The 21,032-nt window shown below is 36.1% G+C and overlaps 4 protein-coding genes across 5 annotated transcripts in view; all 4 read right to left on the bottom strand.

The window, feature by feature from the left end:
• Positions 1-1,192, bottom strand: part of LOC111697217 (aprataxin) — a 10,295-nt gene extending 9,103 nt beyond the window's left edge. For both annotated transcript variants that reach the window (XR_002764248.1, XM_023467125.1), the window contains exon 1: positions 1,097-1,192. Coding sequence is in view for 1 of the 2 variants with exons in the window: in XM_023467125.1 (XP_023322893.1) it covers positions 1,097-1,181 (85 nt within the window). In the remaining variant the exon portion in view is untranslated. The remainder of the gene's footprint in view (positions 1-1,096) is intronic.
• Positions 1,185-14,571, bottom strand: LOC111697212 (Werner syndrome ATP-dependent helicase homolog). Its single transcript, XM_023467119.1, has 20 exons — positions 14,274-14,571; positions 13,328-13,448; positions 12,801-12,938; positions 12,249-12,327; positions 12,001-12,091; positions 11,252-11,336; positions 10,340-10,405; positions 10,016-10,125; positions 9,382-9,475; positions 8,899-9,036; positions 8,516-8,579; positions 8,051-8,197; positions 7,194-7,267; positions 6,814-6,948; positions 6,619-6,753; positions 5,577-6,161; positions 4,779-4,921; positions 2,763-2,850; positions 1,971-2,136; positions 1,185-1,733 (listed from the first exon to the last, which is right to left on the bottom strand). Exons 1-20 carry the CDS (start codon positions 14,564-14,566, stop codon positions 1,408-1,410), a joined length of 3,078 nt encoding a protein of 1,025 aa, XP_023322887.1. The 5' UTR covers positions 14,567-14,571; the 3' UTR covers positions 1,185-1,407.
• On the bottom strand, positions 14,555-16,146 carry LOC111697218 (U1 small nuclear ribonucleoprotein A-like). Its single transcript, XM_023467127.1, has 4 exons — positions 15,882-16,146; positions 15,455-15,594; positions 15,085-15,240; positions 14,555-14,847 (listed from the first exon to the last, which is right to left on the bottom strand). Exons 1-4 carry the CDS (start codon positions 16,123-16,125, stop codon positions 14,707-14,709), a joined length of 681 nt encoding a protein of 226 aa, XP_023322895.1. The 5' UTR covers positions 16,126-16,146; the 3' UTR covers positions 14,555-14,706.
• Positions 16,095-21,032, bottom strand: LOC111697219 (uncharacterized). Its single transcript, XM_023467128.1, has 9 exons — positions 20,921-21,032; positions 20,449-20,521; positions 20,052-20,143; positions 19,283-19,448; positions 18,909-19,138; positions 18,408-18,549; positions 17,426-17,553; positions 16,717-16,927; positions 16,095-16,438 (listed from the first exon to the last, which is right to left on the bottom strand). Exons 4-9 carry the CDS (start codon positions 19,418-19,420, stop codon positions 16,340-16,342), a joined length of 948 nt encoding a protein of 315 aa, XP_023322896.1. The 5' UTR covers positions 19,421-19,448; positions 20,052-20,143; positions 20,449-20,521; positions 20,921-21,032; the 3' UTR covers positions 16,095-16,339.

Raw genomic sequence — 21,032 nt, 5'->3', positions numbered from 1 at the left:
CCCCCCCCCCCCCAAAAAAAAACATCTCGCCTTTCTTTATCTTTCCTGCAAACCTTTCAAAATCAAAATGAGGTATATTTGTTTGACAAAATTTTAACAATAGAGCAGAGGTTATCTAGAAATAATGAATATTGTACCACAAACAGTATCTTAGTCGATAAAATCTGCCACAAACAGTATCTTTGTCCAAAACAGCTGCCACAAACAGTATCTTAGTCGGTAAAATCTGCCACAAACAGTATCTTAGTCCAAAACATCTGCCACAAAGAGTATCTTAGTCGATAAAATCTGCCACAAACAGTATCTTAGTCCAAATCATCTGCCTCAAATAGTATCTTACTAGCAGGGGTGTATATTAGTTGTGAAACTCATATTCTTGCCCCCCCCAAATCATCAACTTAAAAACATGTTTCTGAAGCCCGCGCAAACTTCGAAGAAAATTTTTGGATTTTAGTACCATAATGGAGCGTTTTAGTGCCCTAAAAAGGTCAACTTCAAGGTCCCTCCTCTGTTTTTTTTAAGTATTTCTGAAATTGTTTTTAACTTTGTTTTTTTTTGTGGTTTTTTCTTCCCTTTTCCCCCTTATCCCTTCCCTCTTGCCCCTATTCCCCCTTTTCCTTTCCCTCTTTCCCATCCCTATTCCCATTTTTTCCTTCCCACTTCCCCTTGTCCCTTAACCCCTTCCCCCTTTTCTCTTTCCCTTTTCTCTTCCCCGTACTTTCCCCTTCCCTTTCCCCTTCCCTTTTTCCTTTTCCCCTTCCCTTCCCCCCTTTCTCCATTTTTCTTCATTTTTTCCCACAAACTCAATGAAAAATATTTTTGGGGGTCCCCTCCTTGGCAACATTGCTCCCACCCCTTAAAAACACCTGTTTTAAAAAATATTGATACCTTTTTTAAATTTTTTTTTTCCAGGGGGGCTCAGCACCCGTTGGGGCATGAAAACCCCCTGAAATTAATAGATTTCACTGGTCCAAGGGGGACTTAGCCCCAATAGCCCCTCCCCCATAATACACCTCTGATTAGTAGTGAAACTTAATCGTTTGATTATAATTCCTTTAAAATCCACATAACAAAACAAAGTTAAAATATTTCTTACCCAAAATTAGTGGAATATCTCGCAAAAGCTCTATATCTGGACACAGACCGTCCAAGCTACGAAAATAGTAAATCCGCGAATTCATTGATTCTGAAAACTTATGAATAATGCGCACTAGTATAAATTTACATAGAATCAAAATGTTAAGTACCGTATGGCAATTGTAAACTCATAGTAATGTTGTGTTTGACAAGTTAAAATAACTAATTTTGAGTAATCAAATTTTCATAAAAAATACTCCTTGGGCGTCACCAGGAACATGTTAAATATGCTTGGCAATAACTATGGACATTAGAAAAGACTCAAGAAAATTATTTAAAAAGAGAATTAGTTTTCATTTTCTTCCGCATGTGTTCTGTTTTTAATTTGTTGTCTTGCATCCAATCAGGAAGACGACGTGTTTTAGCTCCAGTACTTTTAGACTGTTGAACCACGCTATAGGCCGGTTCGTTAGTACTCAACGGATCAACTACAGGTTCCGTCAGCGTTGTGTTGGATCGGTCTAGTAGAATCGGAGATCTGGGTTTGAATGCAAACTTCTTGAGTTTCTCTGCAGAACCTGTTGAGTTCTCCGGGCAGGGTTGAGGAGCAGGAATGTGAGAGATCTGATCTCTACTGGAAGACGGATGAACCATGTCTAAGATTACAAATTGTTTTTAAGATGATGAAAATAAGATATCTCATTTAATTTACTCTCTGGGTATGCGTTTTTTAGAAAACTCCCAAATCCACTTATCTGAAAAATAATTGACCAACTATTTAAGGGCGTATATATTTTCTCGACAATAAACTTAGTTTTAACTTTTCAGCGCACAAGTGGCATTTTTCACCCCCCTAAAAGAATATATGACGGTTTAATAGCAAAAATGTTTACTTGAACTACTTGAGGAAATGGAATGTAGTGAAGCACTCTCTGAATCAGAGCCCCCCTGTACTCTGGTATCAGAGCCCCCTTGTATTCTGGTATCAGGAGTCTGGTATGTTTTGTATTCATCTTCGCTCCATTGCAGAACTCCCTCTGGGGTTGCTCCATGCGCCGCCTTAAAAGGGTGTTCATAAATTTTCACAAGCAGTGCCCAGAATCACTAATAGTATGCGGATTCAAATGGAAAACCATCAATCAAATCATAAATAGAAACGTTATATGCTCAAGTGTTAGGTTGTAAACTAATGAAAGAGAACGAAAATTTCGAAAGTTTCTTTAGATCCTAATCCGCATCAAAACGGAATGGATCCTTATCACTGTTTAAAAGGTATGACAATCCAGAGACCTGACTCCATCAATCTTATTTCTATTTGATGTTTCTTCACAGAATACTTATATCAATCCACCGATACAAATCGTAAAATTGGTTAATAATATCAATTTTTACCTTAATTATGGTTCATAGTAAACCTTTCTTAGAAATATATTAACTTCTTTGTGAGTTTAAAGGAATTACATTTCTGCCACAAACTGTGATTTTCCAATATCTTGATCATTGCAACCTAATGTAATAGACCGTAGATATTTCAAAATATGAATTCTGTTAGATCAAATAATGTAAGTTTGAAATATCGAAGGTTTACACCATCAGGTTCCGCAAAGATACAGATATTAGATAATTGTAGTTTGTGCAAAGACTCAATTTCTTTATTAAAATGTTGTATGAATAATACCGCAAACCTTGAGACGGGCAACAATAAGTCGAATATGACCGTAATCTACATGTCCGAGATCTTGATTCTCCAGTTCAGTCTTTATAGGGCTCATTCTAAAATATTGATCCAATGATTAAGATTTCAAAGGAGTGTAATAGATTGATGGGATCCAGAAAATCAATACTATGGATGGATTTGATGAGAAATAAGATCTGCCCCCCCCCCTAAATTTATCACTTAACTCCATCACAGCTAACTAAATCAATAATCACAGCATCATTAAAAATTATATTTTCACTAATAAACGAAATTTCTTCTGAAACTTTTAGATAGAATTTAATCAATCTAAATATTCACAAAGTTACCAACTCTTTTAAGCTTTTATTTTCTGGGATTTGCTTGCACAAACATTTCAATGATTTTCTCAGTAGAAAGCTCAGACAGCCTTTCAGGGTGTAAGGCTATAAGTACAAGATCGTTAAAGGGAGTGACCGGCTATTTAAGGTAGTTGATCTGAGTATACAGTGTTGTGAAAAACTTCTTTCGGATTCATTTGAGACATATAACACTTTTTAAAGATCTGTAAATCCTGAGTTTGAGAGCAAATTCGACGTTCAAAACTCCTTATTTGGGTGGATAAGTTTTCAGAATTAGTTTTTTTAAATTATTAAATAACGAAAAATGTAAAAAAAAGTTCTACAATAAACTACAGACGTCATGAATAGGAACATGTTGAGAAAATAAAAATTAATCTTATCATCTAAAATAAGTAATCTTGTTCAATAATTAGTTTATATTTTCTCATTAGTATGGTTTCTCATTATTCACAAAGATTTTCGCAGATTTTTGAGAATTATTATTGAAAAGACGACATTTGAAGAATTTAAAGAAATCTGCGAATAAATTCAAAGAAGATATGAAATTCAATATAATAATGAAAACGAAATAATCGATTTTAACATTGATTTATTGACAAATTTCTTTTGAGAAATATGTTCCTAACCATCTAATTAGATCACTGTAAAATTTTTACTTTAATTTTCGTTGTCCTTATTTAATAATTTAAAAAAAAACTAATTCTGAAAACGTATCCACCCTCAAAGTAGGAGTTTTGAACGTCGAATTTGCGTTCAAACTCAGGATTTACAGATCTTTAAAAAGTTTAATATGTCTCCGTCATAGTACATCTTTGTTAAAATAAATTCGAAATATAAGTAAGACGATTTTTCCGACTCAAATGTGTACTCAAATCCATTTCCTCCATGTAGTGCCCACATGTCAAATCTCCGCTCACCTTAGCTCCCGCTTCACCCGGCAGTCAGCTATAAACACTCAAGGTATTCACAACTCCGTCTCAACCCTGGCTCCTCCATGATGATGATGCAGATACTCAGCGCAACGCACCTGTTGATCTGCCCCACCAACATGAAGCTCTACATCACCCCCCCCATGACTCCTTCAGGCTGATGATGCAGATACTGAACTAACAGCAGGCGTGCTTATACTTCTGATCTCCCTATTAACTTCTTGAGAAGCTTACTTAGGAAACTTGTGCACGGCTCTGACCGAAGTTTCCGCTATCTCGAGTTGCCTTGCCTTCGATCCATTGATAAGCCCTGTTGTCCCAGTTCCCGGATCTGCTCCACCAACATGAAGCTCTACAACACTTCCATGAAGCACCATCTAATGTCCATCATTTATTCCTTTTTGTTAATTTCTAAATCAACCAATTTTAACTCCGCCTTAAATGCAAATATTTCAAAACACTCGTTTTTTTTAAATAAATGTTAGAAATATCCATTTTAGATCTCTTTATTTTATTATAGTGACTTTTCAAGTCAACAATCTTGTGTAATGAAGTATTATCTTTAGAAGGCTAAAACTTTTCTCTCCTTGTATTAACAGTGAATTTAGACAAATCCTTAGTCTTTGTCATTGTCAGGTGTTACTTTTTAAACTTTTAATTTTGTATTTTCCAGAGGGGGCAGGGTATCTTATAATAGTATTTAAGTATGGAAATAGAATTAATCCCCTTTTCTACCTGGATACATCTGAGCTGATGGGAGGGTTGAAAATAACTTGTGAAACTAAGGAGAACATCTTCCTTGAGACTCCAAGTAGTTCTATATCTAGCTCTAGCCCTGCCTCAATACAGTCAGCCAGATGACCGGACAGGGTGGACACCTGTAAGAAATCCTTTTATATAAAGAGCTAAGATGCAATGATGTATGTCTTACTTTGGTGTGTCCTAATAAGTACGTTTTCTATGTGTGTACTCGACGTGCTTTCTCAAAATGCGTCCTTAATACATGTGCGTCCTCAGTTTGTGTCCTCAATGTGTGCCCTCAATGTGTGCCCTCAATGTGTGTCCTCAATGTGTGTCCCCAACGTGTGTCCCCGACGTGTGTCCTCAATGTGTGTCTTCAATGTCTGTCTTCAATGTCTGTCTTCAATGTGTGTCCTCAATGTGTGTCTTCAATGTCTGTCTTCAATGTGTGTCCTCAATGTGTTTCCTCAATGTGCGTCCTTAATTTGCGTTTTTAATATCCGTCCTTAATATGCGTCCTCAATATGAGTCCTCGACATACGCCCTCCACTGTGCTTCAACCATACACGTTCTTATTAAGCGTCCATCATATACGTCCTTATTATGTGTCAATTATATGCGTTCTAAATGCATTTATTTAATGTAGTTCCTCGATGTGCCTCCAAAATATAAGTAATAATTATTAGGGATGTTTAATTGGTATGTCCTCATTTGCAACAGAGAATGTTGAATGTTAATCAATGTTGCCAGTTTTGTTTTGTAGTTTTAAATAAAATGTTAAAAAATAAAAACCTTAAATCCTCTGGCTGCAGCAACTTGATCAATATTCTTCTTCTCCACGAACATCAAGTAGGTTGTGAGGATGGTTTGAGAGAGACCAGATCTCTGAAGAGTCTCATCCGTGCTCAGCTCCTCCGGAAATTCGTCCCGCTTGAGATTAACATGCTGGGAAGCAAACTTTGAGATTACTTTGAGAAAATTATCTCCGTACCTAGCCACCTTAGCCTCGGAGAAACCTTGAACCCGTTTCAGGTTTGCTAGACTAGAAGGTCTGGTTTCAGCAAGCTGAAGCATTGCTTGCTCTGTGATAACCATATATGGCGGGATAGAGTGTAGAACTGCAAGCTTGTGTCGCTCAGATACTAACATGTTGTACAGATCAATCCGCAGAGAATCCTCCGGAGTTCGGTCCATACCAAACCTAGGAGTTATCACGGTAGCCTTGGGTTTAATCTTGGTCTCCAACAAGTCTCCTACTACCTTGAGCATTAAGGGATCTGTAGAGTTCAACAACTTGTTTCCTGTCTTACTGATGGAACAACCCATATAGGCAAACCCTCGCTTCCCTCCCTGATCACCCATGTGATGTTTCATCTCCTAAAATATTCAGTTCTAACCATTCATTCTGAATCTGATGTTTGATATTTTCGTAAAGAGTGTCCAAAAAGCATGGGGATTGAGTGACTACTTCAAGACCATCTTTGTTTTAACAATTATAATTGAAATATCTAATTTCAAAAGACATAACAAAGTTACGTCTACTGAAGTATTTTTTATCTAGCTGCCAGACTGAACGATTTGTCTGTAATATTTCTCCTGAATGAACACTAAACAGTGAAGAACAAACTGTACATTGTTTGTTTAGAAAAATCTTCTGGTTTTAAAACAGAACAATACAACAATATGCAATCAAATCCAAATAAATTCCAGCAAACGAAACATTACAGCTATCTTAATAAGCATCCCCATACTAAATTAAAAAACATTTAAACAAACGTGACCATTTAAAGTATTCCCATTTTTATCAGTGACACCCTGTACTAAGTAACTCCACCTTTATATGCCCGGAGGAGATGAGGGTCCGACCCAGTGCTGTCCAATATTTCACAGATTTTCCTTTCCCTGCTCCAAATACTTTATCCTGCTGCCATCTGTCCCAAATATTCTTATCCTTCATGCCGCGAACTACCTAAACTCAAAACAAATCTATGAATTTGTGTTTTTGACTCATCTGTAACTATTTTCCAACCTTGACACTAGTTCCCAGTCCTCTCTGATTTCCAACAATCTCCAGGGCATTGAGAAGGAGTCTGGCATCCTCGCCGAAGTCTTGCTCCGTATCCTCCGATGTCGGAGTGTCCGCGCTTATGCCAAGTTTACCTCCCTGATAATCAATAATTAAAAACGATATTCAAAATGCCATCTTAAAAATATCTCTCCACCCTTTTTTAAGATTTTGCAATTAAATTATAAATAAAATATTAAGTGAAAAATAAACAAATTTTTGGGTACAAAGTACAACTTGCAATTTGATGTCCTATCTTTCATCTGCACGCCCCCCCCCCCCCCGCTAATCGCCATCTTGCCGTTGTCCGGTTTAAGCAAAATCGTGTTTTTGATTAAAGTTTCCTTAAGTAGATGACGAGTACAGTTATCACAGCAGTTTCGAGCTCTTACTAGTCCCAAACTTGTCCCAGTACTTCCTAGTAAATATGTCGTAAAAATTTAGAAAAGTAAAATAAAATGATTAAACAAAGCAAAAATACTTCCACTCCTGGAAAATGTCATCAAATCTCTCTGTTATCCAGTTCAAAATATCCGGAGGTTTATCTCCTACCTGGTTCAAAATATCCTGAGGTTTATCTCCTACCTGGTTCAAAATATCCGGAGGTTTATCTCCTACCTTGTTCAAAATATACTGAGGTTTATCTCCTACCTTGTTCAAAATATCCGGAGATTTATCTCCTACCTGGTTCAAAATATTCTGAGGTTTATCTCCTACCTGGTTCAAAATATCCGGAGGTGTATCTCCTACCTGGTTCAAAATATCCGGAGGTGTATCTCCTACCTGGTTCAAAATATCCTGAGGTGTATCTCCTACCTGGTTCAAAATATTCAGAGGTGTATCTCCTACCTGGTTCAAAATATCCTAAGGTGTATCTCCTACCTGGTTCAAAATATCCGGAGGTGTATCTCCTACCTGGTTCAAAATATTCAAAGGTTTATCTCCTACCTGGTTCAAAATATCCGGAGGTGTAACTCCTACCTGGTTCAAAATATCCTGACGTTTATCTCCCACCTGGTTCAAATGTATTTCCTACCTGGTTCAAAATATCCTGAGATTTATCTCCTACCTGGTTCAAAATATCCGGAGGTGTATCTCCTACCTAGTTTAAAATATCCTGAGGTGTATCTCCCACCTGGTTCAAAATATCCTGAGGTTTCTCTCCTACCTGGTTCAAAATATCAAGAGGTATATCTCCTACCTGGTTCAAAATGTGAGAGGAGTTGAACCCTACGACACTTCTCCGTATACCCTAGGAACAGCTCCATCTGATGAATCATCTCCGCTCTGTGCTCTCTCCAGGCAGAGTCGGAGTTCTCCACAAGAAAATGACGATGGGTGCTGAAGTCTAATCAGAAAAATTAAAAACCTCAAAAAAGCCGTTAGTAGTATAAATAATGTATTTACTTTTCTAAAAGTCACCCTCCCGTTTTTTTAATAAAAATGTCTTCTTTCCATGGATTTTTTTTAGTTTCTATGACTGGAGATGTAATTAGTATTTCAAATACAACTTAAGTTTTTTCTTTTTTTTTCTGGTAGTTGCCCCCCCCCCCCCCCCCCAAAAAAAAAAATGTACCCAAAAAAACAAAGTTAGATGTAAAGAAAATAAACATGCAAAAGATCATTTAAGTTGGATATTTATCATTCTTTAAATAATCCTTTTCACCTGCAGGGGCAAAATATATTCTACAAGATGAATTCAATCCATCTCTCCCAGCTCTACCAATCTCCTGAAATTAAGATTAAATATCATGCTAAGTTACTTATCTTGCTAACCCTGCAATCCATAGAAAAAGTTTTTGAAACACGTTTCAATTATAAAAAAGAATTTTTTTAATTTTTAAATTGTTTATCTCTGAACATGAGCCCTGAAAATTTTCAGATCTATTAGGAATGCCAAGAAAAGTAGAAAGCCAAATGTTCGAGAACCCGAACCGCCCTCGGGTCAGCGCACTCATATTAATAGTTAAAATTATAAAATCTCTCGCTCTATTTCTGAGTAAAAGCTTAGTATTGATTATGACTGCCGATAAAATATGAATATATGACCTGATAATAAGATTCCATATCTCGAGGAGCTCCCCAATGAATGACACAACGAACATCTGGTTTATCTATACCCATACCGAAGGCAATTGTAGCAACCACGACTTGAATATCGTCGTACACGAAGGCCTTGTGAGTTTCCTAGATTAAATCAAATCAAATCTAACAAATTCTTTTGATGAAGTACAATTAATCTACTCATCTCACCTTCCTAGCCGCCTGTGTACAATTAATCTACTCATCTCACCTTCCTAGCCGCCTGTGTACAATTAATCTACTCTTCTCACCTTCCTAGCCGCCTTGTACAATTAATCTACTCTTCTAACCTTCCTAGCCGGCTGTGTACAATTAATCTACTCTTCTCACCTTCCTAGCCGCCTGTGTACAATTAATCTACTCTTCTCACCTTCCTAGCCGCCTGTGTACAATTAATCTACTCTTCTCACCTTCCTAGCCGCCTGTGTACAATTAATCTACTCTTCTCACCTTCCTAGCAGCCTGTGACAACCCAGCATGATACATCCCGCATTTTATACCATGTGCCTCTAGTTCCCGAGCAACCAGTTCAACATCCTTCCGTCTAATCAAACATTCAAAATAATCTCAATTCTACCCTCAAAAGGTATATATTTTTAAAATAACTCTTTCTCTTAAAAACAGGATAAGGTTTATAGGAAATTAAAGCTTTTAACCGATAAAAATCTTAACGGCTGAATATATTATTGCTGTTATTGTGTGAATTAGCCTAATTTCGACAAATATTTTCGTGAGGATTCAAACAAGATGAAAAAATGAAAAATAAGTATTTTAAAACTAAGAAACCAAGAAGTTCTGAACCAAAAATCGTTATTGGTCATAAAACCCGGCATCAGAAACCGGGTTACAGATAATTGTACTGCATCAGGCAGATATCAATTTATTAATGCAAAGAAGTTTTACTTTAATTGTTTATTTTTCTTTTCTTTTTTTCATTCAACTTTATAGATTAAAATCTACACAAAGATAAAAAACCCAAAACGGCAAGTCGGGAGTTCCTTCAACTCCTTCAACAATAATATTGTCACTTTTAAGCTCTGGACAGTGCACTGTGAAGATCGGAGAGGAATGTGTTGATACTGACCTCGGACAGTAAATGATGGTTGGACCTGGGAACCTCCTCTCATCTCCAGGGTTCATCGGTGGTTCAAGCATCTGGGATACATCGTACCAAGCTCCGGTCTTCGGTCGAACCTTGAGATAAGGATTTACTAATTGATGGCTTAATGTTGCAAAAGATGAAGAAAGCACACATCATTTTTTTTTGTCTAATGAGAGATCTCAAATCAAATAATATTTAATGTAAGTGGAAACGTCAGTAGGGGCGTACTCAGAAGGAGGGGGGGGGGGCTATAGGCCCTCAGCCCCCCCTGGAGGAGAAAAACCAATGGTTTTATATATATGTCACCTCCAGGTAAAGATTTGCCCTGTTGAACGATGTTCTTGTAATCTGAGGATTCGTCATCTTTAAAACCTAAAAATATAATAAAGGGATTATTCTTTAAAATGATACGTTTCACATTGATATATAGGGTCTGTTTCTAGAGAGCGATTATTGCCCCCCNTACAAAATTGATAGGAGAGCGGGGGAGGGGGGGGGTCCAAAAATCGTATACTAGGACAGACCCACAAACTGAGACTGAGTATTTCAAAGTGATGACTTTATAGGAGTTGTACAATGTACACAAATATAGAGAAACTATTAGTTTGAAAAAACGGGCAAAAATGACCGCTATGCTGCAAATTTATTTCGCCATGTTTATCACCCAATGCAGCCAAAATCTGAGCTATATTTTGCCAATTTATTTCGCCATGTTTATACCCGGATGTAGCGCAAATCTGCCCAAAATGTTGTCAATTTTATTTCGCAATGTTTGAACTGCTTGCGCTTGCGCATGTTTTAACGCAGCGCAAATCTGGATAATATGTTGCCAATTTATTTCGCAATGTTAAAACTGCACTTGTGCGACAAATTTGCACTAAATGTTGCCAAATTATTTCACCATGTTTAGTGTTAGAACTACTCTTGTGAGACAAATCTACGCTAATTGTTGCAAATTTATTGTTTTAACTACACTGTATAACGATTAAGACCAAAAATAAAGAACAAAAGAAAGTAAATCCTAATGATCATGCCCAAATCTTATTAATGAATAAGCCTTTACGTAAATTTTAATAATTTAAAACATTTTTAAAAACAAGTAAAAGTTCAAATAAGATTATTACTTTATAATTGTGATCACTAAAAAATCATGTATTGAAAAAGACGATTAAAATGTCGTCAATAGTTGTCTTATATATTGGGACATCCAGTACATACCTGACATATATCCTTCTGAACTTGTGGAGTAGCTGTAGCGGTGAGAGCAATTATGGGAACGCCAGGGAAATTTAATTTGATCTTACTTAGCAATCATTCAATAAGCCGAGAAAATAGTAATTTTATAACGACGTCATTGATTCTTTAATTTTAATCAAATAACTTCAGTCTTATTTCATTTAGTTACTTTAAATTACAATATTCCCGCATTCATTCGTTAAAGAACCCGTGTCAAGTAAGACATTTTGTAATATCTCTTTCAATATTAATAGCAGCCGGTTCTATTTTTGAACGTAGACTCATATAATTTGTTAGGAGCAGGATATGAAGTCAAATTGTCGATATCTCTTTCCGGAGTCTTGGAACCTCTGAAAAGTGACCTCCGTCGGCTCCGATTTTTTATCTCCGGCCTCGTTGGACATAAATAGCCCATTTTTTAAATATATACTCCCTATATATATCCTTCTGTTATTACCAGTTTTCTTTCCGTTCTTTCCCATGTTTCTTTTTCTTCCGATATGTTTACTTCCCTTCGTTTTGTTCTTTCCTTCAAAAAAGCTTCTTTGCTTTTGTTCGGTTCCTTAACTTTAGCGTTCTGTTCCCTTCTTCTCCGTTCAGTTCAATACTTTCTTTCTACCTTTTATATAAATTCCTTTTCATCACAATTCAAACCCATTATTTCCGAACCCCTAACTGACTCTTCCCATGATCCCATCCACCCCTCGGTTCTTGAATTTTTGAAAGATTGCCTGAGATCTCGATAGCTTGGTCTGAAATCATGGCCCCACTGTGACACACAATGTGCTTCATCTATAGCTACAGCAGATACAGTCTTCAGATCTAGATAGAATTTATCCGTCAACAATAACGAGAAATTAAATATTTTGAGTCTAGTAATTTCTTACATTTTTCTTATAAAATCAGGTGAAATAGATAAAATGCGTCACAGTAACTAGGGAAAAATTTAGATATGAAAAAAATACGTAATTTCGATTACCTTTAATGCGAAGTTTTAATAACTCACTATTAGCACATATATACTCAGGGGTTAGGTAGAGTAAACTCAGTTCTCTGTCCTATATATTCAGTATAGTAAACTCTGTCATTAATCATTGATGCATACTAGCTGTAGTGCCCGGTGTTGACCAGGTTTATTATTATTCATAGTCATAGTTACTCTCGACGTTTACCCGCGCTTGGTAATAAATCTTATTTCCAATTTTTTAAAGCCTTTATCACCCCCCGTGATACCCATGGGTTCCTTGAAAAAAGTTGGTCATGTATAGCTTATAAATATAAAAGTATGAGCCTAGAGCGAAGAGCTTTATTATATAGATTGAATTTCCAGACAAAAAGGAAAATGAAATATTCAATTGGGGAATTAATGTCATTTAGCTCAAGAGTGACGTTTTCGATCAGGCATAATAAGATTGTTTCGATGTTTAATTACCGCTTCAAATTGGTGTTTCAAATTTGAACCGGCAGTAAATAGATCAGCGACGTAGCTCAAAGTGATTAATTAGGTCCCTAGTAAAATAAAAATAGTTACCTCCAGCATCTGAAGAACCTTGGCACAGTTAGTTTGAGCAGATCCAAGAAACTCTGCAGATATCCCAGCAGACTTAAGACCCAGCACCTGGTCCTCCATCAGGGAGATCAGGGGGGAGATCACCAGGCACACCTTGTCCTAGAACAATCAATCAATAAATAAGATAATTAATAAAATAATTGCCACTTACATTAGATTTAAGAATTTCACCCCAAAATCAAATACGAAAAATGTTCCTAAAAATGAATAATTTTTGTTTACTTTGAAAAAAAATTTAATCAGCTTGAAAACTTTGCTTCTTTTCTCTTTTCTCTCAAAACTTTCAAATTCAGCAATATAAAATACATCAAAAACTTCTTGCCACAACAAGGGGAAAACATACAATAAATTTTTGGAACTAAAAAAAATCTTAACTGACGATTTTTTCTTGTTTTCAAAACGTGTACTCAAAAAATTAGTTTTCCCAGTAATTTAATTTTTTTTTTAAATATGTATAATCCTGGTTATTTGTTGATATAAGGTTGTACCTGGTAGACAGGCTGGAACTGATAGCAGAGAGATTTCCCGTAGCCTGTCGGCATCACCACGCACTGATCCCTCCTCTCCTCTGTCACAGACTTGATGATACGCCATTGCAGGGGCTTAAACCTAGATATTCACTTACTTTTTTCTATTTTCAGAAGTCTGGCTTTTGAACTAAATATGATGCACTGCAAGTTTTTGGATATGGTAAAAAAACCAATCTTCCAAATTTCCTAACATTTATTGCTCTTTATCATTCCACACACCCACTAAAAATGCCAGTAATACTCTTCAATCTTCTGTCTTTAAATCAAAGATCAAATACTGGAATAAAATAAAATCAAAGTTGTGTTTTAAAACGCATTCAACTACATTACCAACATAAAATTAGTTCAAACCAGAAAAAAAATATTTGTAAAAAATCGAGCTTTAAAATTTCCGCAAAACTAAAGAGAAAATAGATATGAAATAATTTTCACTTGGTTTTGATGATCAATTATGATTATAAATCCATTCCAACAATGATAGGACTCATAGGGTTACCCACGGATGTGACTTCAGAGACGATCTTAAAGACATTTTTAGAGTAATTTAAAGTTTAATTTAATGTAACCCTTTATTTAAAAATAAAATGGCATTTCCGAATCATAAGGTCCCATGGAAACCTCAATCTAACCTAAAATATTGAACAAAATGCCGTTTTCTAGCTCGATAGGTGTTTACTGTTTAATTCTGAGGATAACCCAACATGTTACATAGATCGAACCGAGGACTTCATTCGTTTTTTGTGGATTTTTTAAGTTGCATTTTAATATTTCACATGCTTCATAATAGTTCAAGATCACCAACGTACTAAATGCATTTGCACAAGAAAGAAAACCACAACCTTGGAAGATAAAACATTCATTTGTGTAATACATTATCATAATGCTACACAACCGAAGCTCCGACCTTGAATGTCCAAAGTTTGAAGCTAGAAAACTGGTTTGCTCCGGGGTTGGCGGAGTTAGGTTTAGCTCCTCGAAATCATCTTTATCAGCTTTCTCTTTCAGTTCAATCGGAGCAGTGTCTTCGTCCTCTTGAACAAAGCTTGCTAGCAGCTCATCGTCATCATCATCAAAAAGCATGCTGTCATCGTCGGCCGATTTTTTCTCGTCCATTTCAGCAGCGGCGCCAGCCAAAATATCGTCATCTTCATCTGCCCCCCAATCGTCCATTCTTAAATCTGAAAACTTGAAATACATTTTTTTTTTTTTTTTTAATTTATTCACTATTGGCAGGACAAACCAAATATTACAGGTAAAGGTACTTAAACAAAGGTTTCCTTACAAATACGCCAAGAAAAAAATGACTGCCACAAAATGCGATGATGAGAGTTCTTGATCTACTTCTTGGCGAAGGAAATCTTCATTGCAGTGGTGGGTGTGATCTTGAATCCCTGGAGTGCGTCTCGAGCAGCAGCGGATTGCATTTCGTTCTCGAACTCGACGAACGCGATGTCGTGACGACCAGGAACCAATCGGACCTAAATAACGATGATAATCAATCATTAACACCTTGGCTCGGCTGTTTGTTTCCATTAAACGTAAAAAATGCTGAATCAACCAGGCCCAACGGCCAACAAGTTAGGAACAATAAATGGAAAAAAGGTCGGCAAAATAAAAGTTGTCTTTTTTATAATATACGAATTTGCAGTTACATTTAAAAGCTAAAATGATCACAAGAGAGAAGTATAGTTTAACATATTTTTGCTAATCGTTACCTCTTTGAATCCCGGGAACTGGTTGAAGAGCATACTCAACATCATCTCGTTGGTCTCCGAGGGCAGGTTTGTCAAGAAAAGAATCTGGTTTGGAGGAGCATTCTCCACTCCCTGAGTCTGCATACCAGCTCCAGCTGCTCCAACGGTAGCTCCAGACTGAAATTTATTCAATTCAGTTTTAACATTTAAAAAAATGTTGCAATTTACTGTCAGGTTTCAAGTTTCGGTTCAAAGTCTGTACTAAAACATTAGACCTTTCATGTTTAAGCAATAACATTTTTAATCATTTTTTTTATAAAAACTGAATCAATTAAAAATTGGAAAAATGAATACAGAATTGAATTTCTCAATTACAACAATTAATTCTTACCTTCCCTCCCTTCTTTCCCTTCTTCTTATCAACTGGAGCTCTCTTTGGGCGTTCTTGGAAAGTTCCCTTGATTTTAGCAATCACGTCAGAATCAGTTTTTCCATACGCGATCTTCATAGGTTTGTCGTAAAACGGGAACCCTGGAAGTAACAAAAAAATTGATTTTATTAATAACAAGACAACTATGTTGGGTGGTATTTTAGGTTGAAATGATCCCTATTTAAAGAGTTGCTTTCCCGATTCAAAACTTCATAAATCTGAAAAACTACTTTTGTTGACAAACAAAAATTTAAGATTTATAGAAAAACAAGGATTTCCCCATCATTTTTGCATGAACAAAGGGTTAAGGGCTATCATTGTGATTCAGAATGTATCTCTGTAAATTGAAAGGTATTTGAAATTCCGTAGTCAGTCCCTATAACTTTACCTTGCATTGATCTGAGTGCGTTTGTTGAGCTACTGATCTCTTTGAAGATAACAAAAGCCTGTCCGCGCATGCGCAATGTTTTGAGCGCCACGATATCCAGAATCTGCCCAAACTGGGAGAAAATGGCATACAAGGACTTTTTGAGATCCTCCTTCTTAATCTTCTCGTTGAGATTGTTGATATAGATGGTGTGGTTGGGTCGGTTCTCCATCATTTCTGAAATAAACAATTTATAGACTAGCATCACAGCATAAAGAGCAATACTTTGCTCAAAATTTATAAAAAAAATAACACAAAAATGAATGTATATCTGGCTAAGTTGGATTTTGTGCGCTGACAAAACTCAACTCAAGTACAATGTTGAACGGTATGAAATCCTCCAATTATTACTGAGCAGTGAGTATACTCATGAAAATGTATCACTTTAATAGCAGCCAATAATCTGAATCACAACGGAGTTATAGCTCTACGAACTCCTCCATGTCGTTCTCGTTCGCGATCACCTCCCAGTCATCGTTCAGGTTGTTGTAAAGCTCAAACTGATGTCCCGTATCCATCTAGAAAAATCAGGCTTTAAAAGGACTGTCAGTGTTATTTTAAGTGACCCCGATTCCCAACGGTACCTTTTAATCCCTTTCTAATCAAATATCGTCGTCTGTATAACTTGAAAAGTTTGTTTTTGATAATTTCTTTAATTTTAAGAAAAATCAGCATTGAAAGTTTTACATTTTAAAAGTTAAACATGGATGTCTCATCATACACAGAGCCTTTTTACGGGTGCCCTAGGGAATCCGACATTCCAGTTAAAATAATCAAAATCAGATTTTTATTTTACCTGAAACCATCCTACGGCATCGTAATCTATTGTATAGAGCATGGATCGGTTTGTTTTACTGGCCCAGCCTGTTGTGAGTCCAACCTTCTCCGCCCTCTCCGCCACCTCCTTCCAGCTTTCCTCCCGACCCTCCCAACTTGCAACGTCACGGAGTTTCTCTAGTCGGGGACAGTTCTGGATGAAGAAATCCGCCAACTTTGCTGTTAATCCACTGAGAAATAAATACACAACTTAAAATTAAATCTTAATTTGAGTTGAACAATTATAGCAATTTTCAAAGGCATGATAGAATCAATCAATCCAGAGTTTTAGGGACATCCTACTAACCACACGTCATGCTCAAATGAGACTGAAATATGGGCTTATAGTGTTGCGATAGGTGTTTTAACTAAAAATGAAATTATCCTAGTGTATGTTTGCTATATTACATTTATTGCTTGATTTAACCCCTATCACATGGGACACCCGACATTCTGCCAGTTCGCCGGTCATAGCTTTTAATCATCAGTTGGTATGTTCACTTCCTAGTGATTGGTCACCACCCTGCCGACATTGCATGGACTATGTTATATCTAACTTTATCATTGGATTTAATTCAATTCAGGATTTTTCACACTTGTAAGGATGGACAATCTAACATTAAGAAGGAGAAACTTTTGTTCATGACGTTATTCAATATTCGTTTCAAATTTCGAGTTAATAAACTTGCCTGTTGCTGATACAGTAAGGAGATAGGAACTCAATGGTTTTCAGAGACTCAAGGTTACATCTCAACTCACGGAGCTTTAACATCAGACTGTGTTCCGATACCTTCAACCCAGATTGGGAAGCTAGAACCTGAATATTTATTAGCAATCAGAACTTGAAACTTTTCTGTTGTTAATCCCGTTAAAATACTAATAAGTATTTTTTGTGGTTCACTCCTTTTGAGTTCATTCCTTTCAATTCTCTTGAAATAATGGACAAATCTAAATGAGAGATATTATACTAAGAAGATAAGATTAACATTACTGGACACCCTATATTAGAGGCTAGAGAGTCTTGGAAGCCTAATACTAATAAGTATTTTTTGTGGTTCACTCCTTTTGAGTTCACTCCTTTCAATTCTCTTGAAATAATGGACAAATCGAAATGAGAGATATTATACTAAGAAGATAAGATTAACATTACTGGACACCCTATATTAGAGGCTAGAGAGTCTTGAAAGCCTCCAGAACCCTGAATCACTTCATCCCTTAAATTGAAAAGTTTCCACCGAGGGCATGAATTCTGGGGCTTTACATTAATGTTATGATGCTTAGGATCCTGATCCGGTTCAGTTATATCCGTAAGAATATTAGGATCCACGGATCCTAATATTCAAGGGGCGAAATATCGACCAAAAACTCTCTAAACCCAAATCTAAACTATTGAAAAAAGAGATATTATAAAAATTTCCTAATTTCTAAACGGTTCTTCAAGTTTTAGCAAAAAAATAAGCGAACAAAAATTGAAAATTCTGCTTTGTTAAAAAATTCATTAAATCTCAAGGAAATGACATGGATCCGGATCCACTTTTATCCAGTGCGGATCCAGGATCCGGATCCGCATCAAAATTGAATGGATCCTAAGCACTGAATTGTTATCTGATAAAAGTTTAACCACAGATAAACGATGAAGACTATTGATAAGTTGATAATTTTACACCTTACCTTCAGGTTTGTAACATTTGGTCCATACTGGAATACATCCCCCAACATATTAACAATAAGATTGTCTACAGTGAGAGCAGCAAACCCTGGGTCAACCTCCAGGGCGAAGTTGGTCAGCTTAGACCAGGAGTTTGGAGAGAACCTATAAATAGAGAATAAGCATTGGAATAAGCAATGATGCATTTAAACGTTTTTTGTTTAAAAGAGCGTGCCTTTAAATTTTGAGATAAATTCTCTGGATGAAATAAAAACGAAAGATCTGAAGGGGAACCCGAAATGAAACCCCAGACTAGAATAGGACATGTACTCAATACTCATGTCTACGTAAAAATTCGATGGTGATGTGGTTCACCATGTACATTCTCCTATTCAAAAATAATTCAATAGCTCGACAAAGGTAAAATCAAATAAAGGAATCAGCAATATTTTAGTCAAAAATCTCTCAAAAAGATCTCTATTAAAACCTGCCACATATTAAAGAAATATATTTGGTTACATTACCTTGGATCAAGAGGAACCCTCCGACTAGCTCGAGCAAACATCTCTAAACTTTCAATATTTGGGAACAGGTACTGGAAGTATTCAGGCCGGATATCCGTGTCCGCCGATAAACGGCGAACCTTGGGTCCGAACTCCGCCATTCCTTTATAGAATGTTCCGTTAGCTTCCTCCGCCTCGAATGCTCTAGTTGCATGAGAAACAGTATTCTCTCCGCCTCCCATATTATGACCCTAAAAAAATAATAAAGGTGCACAATTTCTAGAAATACCCTACCCCCTTAAAAAACAAATTTTGTGGTTAGGAATTAAAAGAAAGTATAAAAAAATAAGACACCCCCCCCCCACACCCCGCTAGTGAACCAAGATGAATCTAACCTGACTGAAAAAGGCATGTTTGTGGTTGTCGATATCAACGTATGTATCAAAAAACAACTCAATCTCGACATCACTAATAAAGCATCTGTTGATATTTCGAATGATGGTTTTATAATCTGAACTTCTCCGCAGTGTCATCAGCAACTTCTTAGTTTTGACACGATATCTAAACAGAATAAAATACGAATACAGTGAGACCCATTAAACTATAAAATGGGAAGACTACTGTAATACTCGAGTTATGACTTTTTGTAGTCCATTGAACAAGGTGTTCACTTAAATTTTTAAGTTACTGGCAAAACTATTTGCTTTATAACCACATTGAATACACATAAAAACCCTTTTCATATACCTATTCTAAAATTTTATGAATCTCACTGTATAAAAATATCTTTAAATAAAATGGATTCAGTGATGTTCTTAATAAAATGTCCATGTAAAGCTTACAAGATCAGTACTGAACACCAAGTAAAATGAATTGTTCTGTCGCAAAATGAAGATTAACATTAAAAAAAATATGAAGATTGAAAATGGCCGGTTTGCTCACATTTTACTGTGACTTATTTCGACAGTTTAATATTATGAAGGCTTGTCGGTAATTCTAAGCAGGACAGGAGGGCCAGGCCTGGCAAATATTTTTCACAAATTGTTTTTTTGTGGTTACACTTTTCAATAAAACTAGTTCCTGAGCTATACTAACATGTCACATGTAAAATTATTAAAAAAAAATTTACGAAAATTAAGAAAAAATATTTAATGTTTGACTGACCTAGAATTACACCAATGAATAAAGGGACTCTCTTCAGATTCTAGTTTTAAACATTCTAGCTTCTCACAGTCAGACAACGCCTTCTGTATATCCTGAAAGAAGTATAAAATAATACAACTAAAAATAAACACAGTATGTAGTTTAGACCTCCCAAACCAGGATAGATTGTATTGCCCCAATAAAAATGTATATTTAAGAAAAGAAAAAAGAAATTATTTGCAGAAGGTCGGAACAAACTGATAAATATCATGATCAGCGGCAGTTAGTTTTTAATTTTTAAAAATATTTTCAGTCTAGGTTGACCCTCTTCAGTTCTTGAAATTTTTTTTCTGTAAGTGAAGGTTTTAAACAAACTCTTAGCTTTATCGTCTTATTTTCCAGTCGTTGAAAAAGTTACCTTAGAAACTTTGCTACTAAACGGTCTATCCCTACTGTCCAGAATAAACACACGAAGAGAATCCTTAAACTTCCTGAACCATACAGAATCCAATAACGCTCGAAAAAAAAGTGTAAAGGGATTTCCGGTTCAGAACACTTCCTTTTGCCTTTTTTTATCAAGGATGACTGTAATATCCTTATTTAGCGAGTTGATTTTTTTTATTTGTGGTTTCTCTGTATAAATGACTTGGGGGTTTGTTTTTACAACAGACACAATGAGTGAAAATAACAAGAGTTAAAATTTTTGTTAGATAGAAATGACGATATTTTCTTTATGTTCTGAGACAAGCGGTGTCCGTGTAAGAGATTAATGTTGTAAATATGGCATGGTACTTCTTAAACTGAGAGTCACGTGAAAATACGCCTACATTATCATTAAGCCATGTGTAGCTTTCCTCCCTTGGATTTAATATGTTATCTAGATTTAGTTCCTGAGAATTGTCGGGATGAACTCTAGATCCTTGGTGGCCTGGGACTGTCGTTGTCTTGAGAGAATTAACTCACGAAGGTTCACGCAGGTATCCTGAACCAATACGGGGGTAA

The sequence above is a fragment of the Eurytemora carolleeae genome, unplaced genomic scaffold, assembly GCF_000591075.1.
Source record: "Eurytemora carolleeae unplaced genomic scaffold, Eaff_2.0 scaffold139, whole genome shotgun sequence".
Classification (NCBI taxonomy): domain Eukaryota; kingdom Metazoa; phylum Arthropoda; class Copepoda; order Calanoida; family Temoridae; genus Eurytemora; species Eurytemora carolleeae.
The sequence above is the reverse complement of the archived record's forward strand: the minus strand, read 5'-3'. Positions and strand labels throughout refer to the sequence as shown.

Coding starts and splice junctions, on each gene's coding strand:
- LOC111697212 (XM_023467119.1), bottom strand. CDS start 14,566: ATGTATTTCAAGTTTTCAGATTTAAGAATGGACGATTGGGGGGCAGAT. Junction 7,268..8,050: donor CCTCTCACATTTTGAACCAG/GTAGGAGATATA, acceptor CATATTTACTAG/GAAGTACTGGGACAAGTTTG. Junction 6,949..7,193: donor GTACTCGTCATCTACTTAAG/GAAACTTTAATC, acceptor ATTGATTATCAG/GGAGGTAAACTTGGCATAAG.
- LOC111697218 (XM_023467127.1), bottom strand. CDS start 16,125: ATGCTAGTCTATAAATTGTTTATTTCAGAAATGATGGAGAACCGACCC. Junction 15,241..15,454: donor AGGGAAAGAAGGGAGGGAAG/GTAAGAATTAAT, acceptor AATAAATTTCAG/TCTGGAGCTACCGTTGGAGC. Junction 14,848..15,084: donor AGTTCCCGGGATTCAAAGAG/GTAACGATTAGC, acceptor ATCGTTATTTAG/GTCCGATTGGTTCCTGGTCG.
- LOC111697219 (XM_023467128.1), bottom strand. CDS start 19,420: ATGACACTGCGGAGAAGTTCAGATTATAAAACCATCATTCGAAATATC. Junction 19,139..19,282: donor AACATGCCTTTTTCAGTCAG/GTTAGATTCATC, acceptor TTATTTTTTTAG/GGTCATAATATGGGAGGCGG. Junction 17,554..18,407: donor CAAATGTTACAAACCTGAAG/GTAAGGTGTAAA, acceptor ATAAATATTCAG/GTTCTAGCTTCCCAATCTGG.